The 12,983-nt window shown below is 43.1% G+C and overlaps 1 protein-coding gene across 5 annotated transcripts; it reads left to right on the forward strand.

The window, feature by feature from the left end:
• The first annotated feature begins 728 nt into the window (after positions 1–728).
• LOC116957216 (uncharacterized) lies at positions 729–12,611 on the forward strand. 5 transcript variants are annotated; one of them, XM_076055556.1, is made up of 4 exons: positions 729–1,384; positions 1,824–1,907; positions 6,442–6,571; positions 8,372–12,611. In XM_076055556.1, the coding sequence occupies exon 4, from the start codon at positions 8,412–8,414 to the stop codon at positions 9,474–9,476; it is 1,065 nt and encodes a 354-aa protein (XP_075911671.1). In that variant the 5' UTR covers positions 729–1,384; positions 1,824–1,907; positions 6,442–6,571; positions 8,372–8,411; the 3' UTR covers positions 9,477–12,611. The 5 variants fall into 5 exon arrangements, with proteins under 5 accessions (XP_075911671.1, XP_032835131.2, XP_032835133.2 ...); XM_032979240.2 differs by having other exon boundaries at positions 6,442–6,499; XM_032979237.2 differs by lacking the exon at positions 6,442–6,571 and having other exon boundaries at positions 730–1,384.
• The last annotated feature ends 372 nt before the right edge of the window (positions 12,612–12,983 follow it).

Genomic DNA, 12,983 nt, shown 5'->3' on the forward strand with positions numbered 1-12,983 from the left:
ATACATAAATGCATAATACAAGTAGTATTTTAAACACTCTTTGCTATGTACGCTGAAATTTGCTAAAAAAAAGATTTCTTTCATTGCTAGATATCCTACATTGTTTGCTTGGAGTTTTGAGTAAACATTCATTTTGAAGATACTTGGGCTTCCAGCCATATTTATGACCACTTGCCCTGTCATTTTGTGCCTTAACAGCTCTGTGATGATTTGGGGAATCTCTTTCACCATATCATGAATATATGAATAAGTATAGACGTGTAATTGCATTCTGACCACAAATATGTGTGACTGTGTTTATATGCATTATTCTGTGACTTGATACTGACATCGATGGTGTTGATTTTTTTTCTGTCTGTAGCTGACGCTTCCTCTGCCATTTGGAGGCTTGCCTTCTTTTCTCTCCACCTGATGAAGACTGCTTGTCTTCTTTGGTTCTTTCGGTAAAGTCACGTAGAATGAGAATAAAATAATGAATTGATAAAATAAAATAACACAATATTCTCACGACGTTTCGGCCACAACACAAGCGGCCTTTATCAGGTGAAGGGGCGAGACTGTCTGGTAGGACAGCGCTGGAGTGTCCTACCAGACAGTCTCGCCCCTTCACCTGATGAAGGCCGCTTGTGTTGTGGCCGAAACGTCGTGAGAATATTATTGTGTTATTTTATTTTATCAATTTATTATTTTATTCTCATTCTACGTGACTTTACCGAAAGAACCAAAGAAGATGAATCATTGCAGTCACGAAAGCTTTAAATCGAAAGACTGCTTGTGTTGCGATCGAAACGCCGTGGGGTTTTTGCTTTAATTTTTATTTTATTTAAAAAATAAATTTAATGTTATTATTTTTATCTTCTATCTACGTGACTTTACGGAAAGAACCAAGAAGAGGAATTCCTGCAGTCACGAAAGTTTTAAGTTAAAATTTACACACACAGTGGATACGCAGTGTACACACACACACAGTGTATACATAGTGTACACACACAATAATGTTCACGTTGTTGTTGAGCTCACGCACCCAAGGGGTCAATGTTCAAGAGAGGGAGCAATGGAATAGGAAGATAAATAAACTTAAACTCGCGAACCCCGCTTTCTGACGTCACCACTGCATTACCTCATCGGCGTGAGACGAGGGGGGAAGGTGTACCCCAATAGTGACGTCATGTCACCAAGGTTTTCACCCCCCAACCCCGCATCCACCGCGAGTTTACTGACATATTCTTCATTAACATAATCTATTCAGTTACATTGCCGCTCATTGGGGGAGGGGATTATGTGTAGAACCCCGCAAGTGACGTCATGTCCCCTCCTGCTGCCGCGTGACGTCACGAGATACCAGGAAGCTGTTGCACTGCGCGCGCACTCACTGAGATTTGAGGTGAGAAGTTCACATCGTGGTTGTTGTTGTCGTCATGGTGGTGGTGGTTGTTGTTGTTTACCCAGGTAGAGCCTCGCTCCGTCTCTCTCGTAGGCATATCAATTGAGTAGCATTGAGTATGGAATCGATGTCCAGGTTGGAACATTACAACGCGGGGCCTAGCCATGCGAGGCTTTGCCTCCTGCCCTCGCCTGATTGCATTTGCTTTAATTCTCTGCTGAAGTTTAATTTGTCTTCACCTGGCTCACTACTTTGAAACTTTGTTTCTTTGAAATATTTCTACAGTTTTTGTTATCTTACCAAGGCCAATCCCACTTGAGCTGCTATACCGCTCTTTTTCAGAAGCGACCTGCCCACAACAAAGTGGCTTATCAACGTGTGGAAATGTCTGTCGGTCAAATACTCTAAACGCGTGGTGATGTTGACTCTAAATGTGCAGGGAAAAACTGGAGGATCCGGAGGAAAATCCACGCGACCACGAGAAGAGAGACACGCACATTTGAAATATACATCCTTAATACAGGTTTGTTTGGGTTAGATCGCGTCAATATATAGAGGTGTCGTTAAAACCCGCCACCACTCGACACAGCCAATTAGTAAGGGTTGTCACTAGTACAGCACACCGGTTGTGTGTTAGAGAGCCAAGCCACAACATTTACAATCTGAGTACGACTGCCAGAAATTACAGCCAGCTTCATCAGGCACAGCCAAATGTTGTGGCTTGACTCTCTGGGAGTATAAATCAGGTCTCTGGGTTTATAGCGCAGCACGCTAACCATTGCACTACCGCTCCCCACTCAGGCACAAACATGATCATCAGAAGTATCGTATTTATTCGGTAATAACTAAGTTACCCGGCTTCACACAGGTCTCAGTAATCAAATATTAAGAGCAATGTCTTGCAATGCTGGCTTTATTTGAATTATTGAATCCTGCCATTGAAGTCTGTAAACGTGTGTATATTGTCACGGTTTCGTTTGTGTTATACAATCGCAGCGCTTTGTTTCATAATGAGGACAGCTTTTAAATTCGTTGCCCTTGGAGAGCTTCAGGATAGACAATGTTGGATGTTTTGCCATCTGGTGGGTTTAATCGAATGAAGCTTCAATTTTGACATACATCTCGACAGCAGTTTGTCAATGTAGGAAATTGAAGCCATCATCACCTTGCCAGAAAATCAGTAGACATTGAAGAGCATCATATGATCGGTGTGTTTCGTTTCTGTTTAGGGTATTGGTCCTCAGTTGTAAGGCGATGCCTTGAGTGACATGCTGTTCAGCAGTCAGAAATACAGCGACTTCAGATGTGGTGAATGCATTTAAGTGGTACTCATGTTGACTGTGGAGTTTATCTTCTTTGGTTCTTTCGGTAAAGTCACGTAGAATGAGAATAAAATAAAATGAGACAATAAAATTCTCACGGAGTGGAGTTTAGTCGGCATGAATGACATTGTAGTCTGAAGTCATCTTCTCCATAGCACACTTGAAACTGTGAACATAAAAGTTTCCTTATGGAGCATGTCACAGCAATAGGACTTGCGATTATGTACCTGGCCCTGCACTTTAAATGTGGGCATGTAGCCAGATGTTGTGATGAGTTGGTTGGTGCCAAAACATAGAACTCATGCTTCGGAATTGGCTTGCATAGGTAGTGTTGGCAGGTATCAATACATTAATATGCTCGGGATGGTCATTAATTGTAGGCAGCTGAACCATGGTGCATTTGCAGCATAGCCCTCTGGAGGGATTCCTTTCCATGTCATTGCATGGAAGTAGCTGCAAGAAGTAGACATGGAACCAATGGCAACTAATGAATCAGAAGTGTAAATGAAGTGAGGAATGTGGAAACGAAAGACTTTTCCTTTTGGCTGCAGGGTATGCACCTGTTTGCAAGCTGCCTTGCTTGTAGGTGGACAGGAGTTTGATTAGCTGTGGCAGCAGCCATTTGTGATGTGTTGGTTTTCTGTGTAGATCATCGCAGCACTGGCAGCAGGCCGTCTTGCTTCTTGGTGTTCAGGAGTGTCGTCATATTATCAATAGGTGCAGCCATCGCAGCCCTGGCAACATGCTCTTCTTAGTGATCTGGATATTCATTATCTGCAGGTGCAGCCCAGGCAGCATGCTTTCTAACTTTGTGTTAAGGAGTTTCATTACCTCTAGGTGCAGCAATTGCAGAACTTGTAATCAGCTTTGGTGAAGAGAAGCGCACGTTTTCCGCGATGAAGATTGTAGGTGGAGGTCAAAGTTAATAAGCATGAAAAAGAGTAAATAGTGAGTGTGTGAGTGAATGCTATATAGAGATTAAGGAAATGATAGTTGAATGTGTAATCGTTGTAGCAATGTGAAGACATAGCCGCAAAGGAACGAAGTAATTGTCCGTAGTGCTTGATGTGGGTATTAATAGTATGTGTTTGGTGGTGTGTGTACATATATAATTATTTTAACACTAGTGCGTGTATTTGCATGCTTTTTATTCCTTACCAGGCGATGTAGACTTGATATATTTAGTTGTAGCTGTTGTATAGCATCTATGTTGTGTAGACGGAGGTCGGTAGTGTTGGTACGTAGATGTTAATATTTTAGAATAGTACATTTTTAAAAAACTTGCAGTTTGTGTTAGAGGTGAGCCATGCACGTGCAGGGAGGACAGTAAGAAGCCGGAAGTGGATGAATTTTGTGGCAAAAATGCAGGGCTGAATATAGGTGTAGTGGGTTCCAGGACACGGAGACGGCAGAGTAGAAGCAGCACTATTTATTCAAACCTTAACAAGGGTTACACTAGAAGGGGTAGCGGCCCCTTTACCCGTATAACTAAGGAACACACCCCAGGCTCTCTAGCCTAAGCTCTAGGCTCCCAGTTCCTCCTGGTAGGGCTCTAAGGGAGGCTATCAGATCTGGCCCTGGTTAGGCACAGACCTCGGCACCCCGCCGACCAGACCGGCCCTTAGAAGGGCTCTGGGGCCGCACCACTGGCTTGCTGTGCCGGCCCTGAAAAGGGCAGCGGTCACAGGAGTTCCAGGGTCTCACTTAGCTGGCCTTCTTTCTTCACTGGTTGCTTCAGCCTCGGGCCCAACACTCTGCCCCGAGCTCCCTGGCTCCCCGCACTTTATACCCACAGGGGGTGGAGCCTTAGCGGACATTGTTGTAGCCACCAAGGTGTGGGTGAACCACACCTTCCCGTGCCATGTGTTTATTCCCCATAGCACCCCTACATAGGGAAGGATAACGTGGTAAATATGAGAACAAATATAGCAGTGCAATGAAAACACTTATGTTATGGTGAGTGCGTGGAATTGTAGTATATGAAATGTCATGTGTTTGCATGTGTGGCAACCCTTGGGCTTTAACACATGTCGAGAGAGAGGGGTGGGGGAGGTGATGAGCGGGGGGGGGGGTTGGAGTTTGCAGGTAAGCTAAAATTAGTGCGAAAAACACTAACTTACCCGTGAGTACACGTGGAAAGTTTGGGGTGTGTTGGCGCAATTTGGTTCATGAAAAAATCTACACAAGCGCAAAGTCTGCTTTATCTTTATAGATTTAGACTATTTTTTTGTCTTGGACTATTTTTGGTAGATTTTTTCTCCATGTTTATTTGAATAGTTTAGTTTATCTGGAATACAGTACGGTACTTATTTCAATTGTGATGTAAATTTTAGTTGACGTTTACCGAACGCCATTACTCAGGTAAGGCTTAAGTATTGAATATAAGAATAGGGTTTTCATAGGGTTTTCCCCTTTTTTCTGGCAACAAAATTTAAACCTTTTTACAAGAATCATGTCTGCATTAACCACAATACTAGTGGTCAGAATGCAAACAAAAAACATACTTTGATAATATATGCATTGTCCTTGAAACTGATTGGTTCACACCAGAGACAGCTTTTTTCGAGCCACATCTCAAATGGTGTTAGACCAGAGGACGCCAAAAGGCGTACAGCTCAAAGACAATGCACTATCAGAGTAATGAGTGCTCGGGGTGAGCATCTCCATCATGGGACCTCCTTTGCCAAGACCAAAATATGAGAATTGGTTTTTCCCATTTTTTCTGGCAACAAAACTGAAACCTAATTTTTACGAGGAATCATGTCTGCATTAATCACAATACTTGTGGTCAGAATGCAAACAAAAAAACATACTTGGGCTTTGGGTTGTTTTTTGCTTTCAAATCTATGCCTCTTGCTCACATTATTTGAGGATTTGTATGATATTGGGCAGGACGGTCTAAATCTGCGTGATCAGGAGTCGGAGCCATATCCTGTTCAAATTGGCTTGTGACAGAAATTCACTCTGGTCCCATGCATTCCATTTCATAGCATCTTCAATAACTATGTAGTTTGAGAAGCTCCCAATGGTCATATAAAAACAATTGTATTTGTTACGGTTACAACGATATGCTAATCGATGCCTGGTTTTAGTTAAAGGATCGTCCCGTCCTGGTCAACCATGTTACATCTGCTGATGATCTGGTAATGGCCACATAATGAGATCGAATTCGGGGATCTTGTTCCGTGACTTGATAATTTCATCATGAAATGGGGCCTTGCAAATGTTCCACAAAAATAAATCACCTGCCTGGGAATTTAATGTCATACAACACTGCACCTGCTCAACTATCCATGAATAATCAGGCAGTTCTACAAGTGGTGGAGGAGCTCCCATACCTGGTTAATGTGTTCACGACCAGCTCTGGTTTGACAGCCAAAGTCTCAATTAAAATTAGTCAAGCAGCATTCTTTCATTAGACTGTGTAACACTGTGTGGACAGTGCCTGGACTTTTCCTCCATACAAGGCTGTGATTGTCTATCGCCAAGGTCTAATCCATATGAGACCATTCCTCTCCCTGCCATACTGGCATCGCACCTGCCCCTCACCCTTCATCATGCAGATGTATGGTGGACAGGATGGCACCACGTAACCATTTTGAGCTTGCCCGATTGGGTTACATGGGTCACACGGCCACGAGTCTCTTGTTGGCGAACACAACCCCTGGACCTGGCTCTAAGGGTGATATCAATATAGAATATATGTAAGCATGACCCCCAATGGCCTCCCCCTAGATCTCTACCACACACGTCCCACTGGACGAAGATACCAGGGCTGGCCCCGGACACGCTGGTGAGACTATGTCGCTTGGCTGGCCTGGGATCACTTTGGAATTCCCCAGGTTGAGCTAGAGTCTGTCTCCAGGTAAAGGGAGGCTTGGACCGCCCTACTCGATGTGCTGCCACCGCGACCCTCACCAGGACAAGTGTTTTTAGAAACGAATGAACAAAGCTGTGATTCTTCTTGGCCACAGATATTACTCTGTGGATGCAAAATATGAATTTATTTAAATGACCATCTGCGCCGGCTTATACAATTAAGGCTGGCCTGCCTATGATTCATCCTCTATTCAACCAGACTATTTTGTATTAAGCTTACAGATCCTTAATATAGAATATAATCTTGAGTCTCTTTGATAGGCGAGGCTGCATTGGTTCGGTCACGAATCCCGCATTCCCAGACACTGCATGCTCAAGCAGCTTCTGTTCGTTCAGATATTAAGGGCTAAATTAGCATGGCATTGGCTAGAGAAGAGATTGGAGGATGTGGATGTGATCGGATCCGCCGATGACTGGTATCAGTAGTATCAATATTGGCCTTTTGTGGAGGAGGCCCATGAGGTATGCTGCAGGGCAGTTAACAGATATTTGCTCTGCAACAACGATGAGGTCGGAGTGACACTCACATGAATGGGTCGAACGCTGGGTTCCTAAAACCCAGCAAGACAGTGGGGAGCACAGCTGGTTCATTTGTCAGTCATCCCTTGACACCTGGATCATTCCCATTATCTGCTGGCAAGAAATCCATACTGCCTTGGTATTAAATTGCACCTATCATGGCATTAGCATTGTGATAAGGTTACTTCCAATTTGTAATGAATGGTGACTCTTTTGTTCATATAATATGTTAATGATCTATGTGAAATGTATGTGTATTTAAGAGTTTATTTTGTGGGGAGATGTAGTGCAGTTATTTCACCGCATTATAAACGCAACAATTAGTTTGATTATCACTGACAGCAAACTTTATTGATAACACTGTAACAAAACAATTTAATTTTGTCCCTGGGTCGTAAGTCTTATTTCCTAATTGCTTATGCCTCAAAAGTACAGAAAATGGCTATTATTCCCCACAAACTTTCATTTTGTGACCAGGGCAGTGATATTTTTAAATTTGCCTATTTTCAATGATAAAACGTGTGCGTTTGTGTCATTCCTTAACGTAAAGTCCTGGTCACAAAAGCAAAGTTTGTGGGGAATACTTTTTAGGCATACCTAAAATAGTGTAAGTGAAAGCTGAACTTATTGTGGGCCTCTGCTATGTTGATTGATCTTAAAATTAATTTCATGAAGTGAGGAAGCATTAATACTGAGCAGATGAAGGCGGCCAGGCATGGTTCTGGACACACCACCACCTTTTTACCATGCCAGTATGTGACAGTGTCAAGTTTATATTTGCAGTAATGTATATTAACTATTGAACATGGAGGTTAAATCCTCTGGAACTCTTTAAACGAATGGAAACAGGAAAATATCTGAGCACATATGCAGCTGGAGTTAGATCTGTTCATCCGAGCATTCAAGCAAATCTGAGCCTGGCTTTACACCTCAAAGTTTCGATTGAACATTAATTTATGCATTTCCTCATAATACAAATAGTGTTATTCTAAACACCCTTGGCTATGTTAGCTGGATTTCTATTAAATATTCCCTTCATAGCTAGACAGCCGAAATGGTGTACTTATGCATCCAGGCATATTTACGACCACTTGCCCTCTCATTGTGTACCTTAACAGCCCGTGTGATGAATTGGGGAATCTTTTTTAATATTTCATGAATATATGAATAAGTATAGACGTGTTAGTCATGTGTGACTGTGTATATATTCATTCCTCTGTTCCTCGATACTGACGTAGATGGTGTGGATATGTTTTTCTGTCTGCAGCTGACGCTTCCTCTGATGCTGCCTCTGCAGAATTGGTCTGATGGAGCAAAGGCACTCAGCGCAGCTCGGTACAAAATGGAAACAATGCGACCAGTATGCAAACAGCACGGATCTTACTGGAAATTTGACACAGCACCCGAGAACTCACATAGGAGAGAAACCCTTGAAGTGCACTGTGTGTGAGAAGGAATTTGCATGGTCATCAAATCTTAAAAGACACCAGAGAATTCACACAGGAGAGAAACCCTTCAAGTGCACTTTGTGTGAGAAGGCATTTGCACAGTCATCCTATCTTACAATACACCAGAGAACACACACGGGCGATAAACCCTTCAGGTGCACTTTGTGCTCGAAAGCATTTGCAGATTCATCACATCTGAAAATACACCAGAGAACACACACAGGAGAGAAACCCTTCAGGTGCCAATTGTGCGGGAAGGCATTTGCACAGTCATCAGATCTTCAGAGCCACCAGAGAACACACACGGGAGAGAAACCCTTCAGGTGCCCATTGTGTGGGAAGGCATTTGCACAGTCATCAGATCTTCAGAGCCATCAGAGAACACACACGGGAGAGAAACCCTTCAAGTGCAGTGTGTGTGAGAAGGCATTTGCAAAGTCATCAAATCTTAAAAAACACCAGAGAACACACACAGGAGAGAAACCTTTCAAGTGCACTGTGTGTGAGAAGGCATTTGCACAGTCATCAGTTCTTCAGGGCCACCAGAGAACACACACAGGAGAGAAACCCTTCAAGTGCACTGTGTGTGAGAAGGCATTTACAGAGTCATCACATCTGAAAAAACACCAGAGAACGCACACAGGAGAGAAACCCTTTAAGTGCAGTGTGTGTGGGAAGGCATTTTCAAGTTCATTTTATCTTAAAATACACCAGACAACACACACTGGAGAGAAAGCCTTCCTGTGCACTGTGTGCGGGAAGGCATTTACACGGTCATCAAGTCTTCAAAAGCACCAGAGACAACATACTGGAGAGAAACCCTTCAAGTGCACTGTGTGTGAGAAGGCATTTGGACGGTCATCAGTTCTTCAGAGCCACCAGAAAACACACAGGAGAGAAACCCTTCAAGTGCACTGTGTGTGAGAAGGCATTTGCAGAGTCATCAAATCTTAAAATACACCAGAGAATACACACAGGAGATAAACCCTTCAAGTGTACTCTGTGCGGGAAGGCGTTTTCACAGTCACAACATCTTCATAGACACCAGAGAACACACAGGCATCAGAAGATCCCCAAGGAGTGTCGTCTGAAATCGACTTGTGCTGCAATGAGCCCATCCCTCCTGAAAAAAGAACCAGAAGTAAATTCCAGCTTGGACACTATGAAATGTATCAAGGTGAAATTTGAAGAGGCAAAGGTGAAATGTGAAGAAGTGATGGTGAAGAGCGAAGAAGTGAAGGTAAAATGTGAAGAAGTGATAGTGAAGATCGACGAAGTGAAGGTCAAATGTGAAGAGGTGATGGTGAAGAGCGAAGAAGTGACTGTAAAATGTGAAGATGAAGATTCAACTCCAAAATTGGACCTTCACATCGATGGAGGCAATGTGAAGCAGGAGGAGAATTCTGACTGTGAGGCAGAGCGAGGCAACTCCCAGCAGTTTGTGGAAGTAGAGGTGTGGGTGGACTTCTTAGACAATACAAAGTCAAATGGAGACCCGGTAGATGTGTAAGCTTGAGACAATGAAGTTCCAATAGATTAACCTTTGTCACAGGCCTTTAATGAAAATAAAGTGAAGTTGAACACTCAATTCCTCGGTTCAACCTGCAGAGTAAGAGCGGCTAGTTTTTGCAAACCTGTGGGTTGGGTAGATCTCTTACCTGGAACCAGAGCCAATAAGCTCCAAAGCATTCACAATGTTTTCATATTATTATTTATGTGGTGCTTGCTTAATCGCCTCAGCAACTCGGAGTTTTGCATCATCTCATCACCAACATTCGAAGAGCATGTTGTATATATGCCTTTTCCAAAAAAATACATTGAGTGATTGCCTACTTTTTTTTGTAATAATTTTGATTGGGATGTAGCACTGGGGCACAGAAAGTGTGAGTCCCATCCCCTGCCTCCTACCTTGCCACACAAAAGACAACTGGAGGATAATTACTCACAAGCCTGCTTGGGAAGTTATAAAATGTAATAAAAAACGGCAATCCTCAGTTGACTTCAAGAGAAGGCCGCCATGAAGGAAACAACCCACAAAACAAACATAAGACGGAAACAGCAGGAGTTACGAACCTCCCCCGGACAGCGAAATCCACCCAAGGGCAGTTAATACGAGCTGACTGGGGCTTTTAAAATACAACAGTAAAGTTCGAAGCTTAGCTATATCTTCAACTTCAGGATATCAAAATATAACGGATCCCTGTTGATACAGACGGGAAACAAAGGTTAATAAAACCCTCGGAATATCTTTGGTAACAACTATGGTATAGCACAAATCTTGGTGAAGCATGAACCAAATAATAATTATGAAAGTATTAGACCTAGGGTCAGTCAGAAGAGATACAATGCGTAATGTCAATCACACACGACCAAGATAATGTATTCCACGGGATCAGAGCCTGACCAACTGCCTTTGTCTTCCAGGAGCTAACAGCACATGGTAGCAATAAATTATGTATGCAGGGTGGCGCCTCCCCCTAATATATCCAATACCACGCATTAATTCCAAACCGCGATGTGAGTGCTGTGAACGCTGCTCAAAAGGTACTGTGAGTCGCTTGCCGAGTCAAAACTGTGGAAAGTTGTATGGTACCAAGCTGTAAGAGGTGTAAAAAAAATGTTTACTTCCAACCCGTGATGAGAGGACGGAAAATATGACAACAGCAAGCACAGCCGTGCACAATAGGTCACGACTGCAAAGGCCACAGCGCCCCTTTTTGAGTCTGAGGCAAATAAAGTAACACTTCCAACTTCCAACCCGTGATAGGAGCGTGGGGAACGCTGCCCAAAACCTTAACGGAAACATGGCGGTAATAAAGACATCCGGAAAACAAACAGCCCAAGCAACAGAAATAAGTATTTTATACCTGCGTGACTTTACCGAAAGAACCAAAGAGTATAACTTGATCTGTAGCTTGTCCTCTGTGCAGCACGAGTCGTACAGACAACTGGAAGAGGACTCTTGAAGAGGGGAGGGGGGGGGAGACGACAGGCGTTGTCTGTCCAAGTCGCTCCACAGTCTACAATGATCAACAGTCTGGTGCCAACGGGGGTGACGCGCGGCAACCAGAGGATGAGCTGCAAGCGGTGTCTGGCGACGAGATCATCGCGCACATCGACGCAGACGGAGCTGGACCCATCATACCTGCCAGCATGGGCACTGCCGAGAGCGTGACCAGCGTGCCGACTCGGCAACCACCCCAGCGGTGGAGAGAGACTGACGAAGCAGCCGAGAGCACCGTGTGTTCGACACACACGCCGACCCAGCACCCCTCCTGGGGACCTGAGGTGTTTTCGGTACAAGGAATGGTGCACCTCGGAAGCCGCTAACTTAACAGTTAGCAAGAAGACAATACACACCCACACACATAACGCGCATATTGGTACTAATTATATCGTTCCAAAAAGTTATCTGTTTCGAAAAGGGTTGCCATCCTAAGGTGGTGCGTTAACTATTAGCTGATCGTGAATAGCATTGTTCTGTCCATTGAGTTACATGAATACGGTCGTTTAGAAGTATTTTATTGATTCATTTTCGTTAATTTCATAACCTTACCAGTGAATTCATTGATGACACTAAACATAAGCATATATGTTACGAATCTACACTCTCACAGGAATACTATTGTGTTGAGATTATTCTTTTGGTCACAGAATCTTGCTCCGAATTCATTGATCTCCCATTAGTCAATTGATAAGCATCTGTTAGCCAAAAAGGCACACTAGCACGCACACGATTGTTTCAGGACATTTCGTTAATTGCATAATCTTACCAATGAATTAATTGACGTCTAATTATGCCATTTTGCACATGTCTTTTTTAGCACGTTTCATATGCATATTGTCATATTTTTTAAAGGACTTTTCATATAGCCGTGTATGGTTTCGCTACTCTGAGGAGTTAGCCGATTGTTCTGTTATTCAGTTTTAACAAACGTAACCATTGAGGGTTAATTGTACGGAACAATGAGGACTACTTAAGGAGTACGGTGTTGACAACTCCAATCATAAGTGTTTGCATTTTAGTGTGTTTAGATATTAAAGTTGCTTAACACGGAAGTATCTGAGTGGTTCCTTCCTAAGTTCATGCATAATCCTAATTATGAGAACTGTATCCTGCGGTGAGATGTGAATTCTGAGCCTAATTTACATAATGACATACATTTACATAAATTCATATATTTGCGTAATTGTTTTTTTTTTATAAAATTACACGTTTTTAATTGTGTTATTACAATTGGTAATACAACCTGAAACAACGAAGCTGCATAATTGTGTAGCGAGTCCAACTGAGTCGCAGACGTTCTTTAGATGCAACACATTTTTTGTAACATCAACCCGTTAACACAAAGGGGTAACTGCCCCTTCACCAGATACAGCCTGGAGTGGTGACCACCCAGATAACTACTCTACGCAGGAGTTACAGCTACG

This window comes from Petromyzon marinus, chromosome 71 (genome assembly GCF_048934315.1).
Source record: "Petromyzon marinus isolate PM22_M1 ecotype Great Lakes invasive population chromosome 71, UKy_Petmar_22M1.pri1.0, whole genome shotgun sequence".
NCBI classification, from domain to species: Eukaryota; Metazoa; Chordata; class Hyperoartia; order Petromyzontiformes; family Petromyzontidae; genus Petromyzon; species Petromyzon marinus.

Coding starts and splice junctions, on each gene's coding strand:
- LOC116957216 (XM_076055556.1), top strand. CDS start 8,412: ATGGAGCAAAGGCACTCAGCGCAGCTCGGTACAAAATGGAAACAATGC.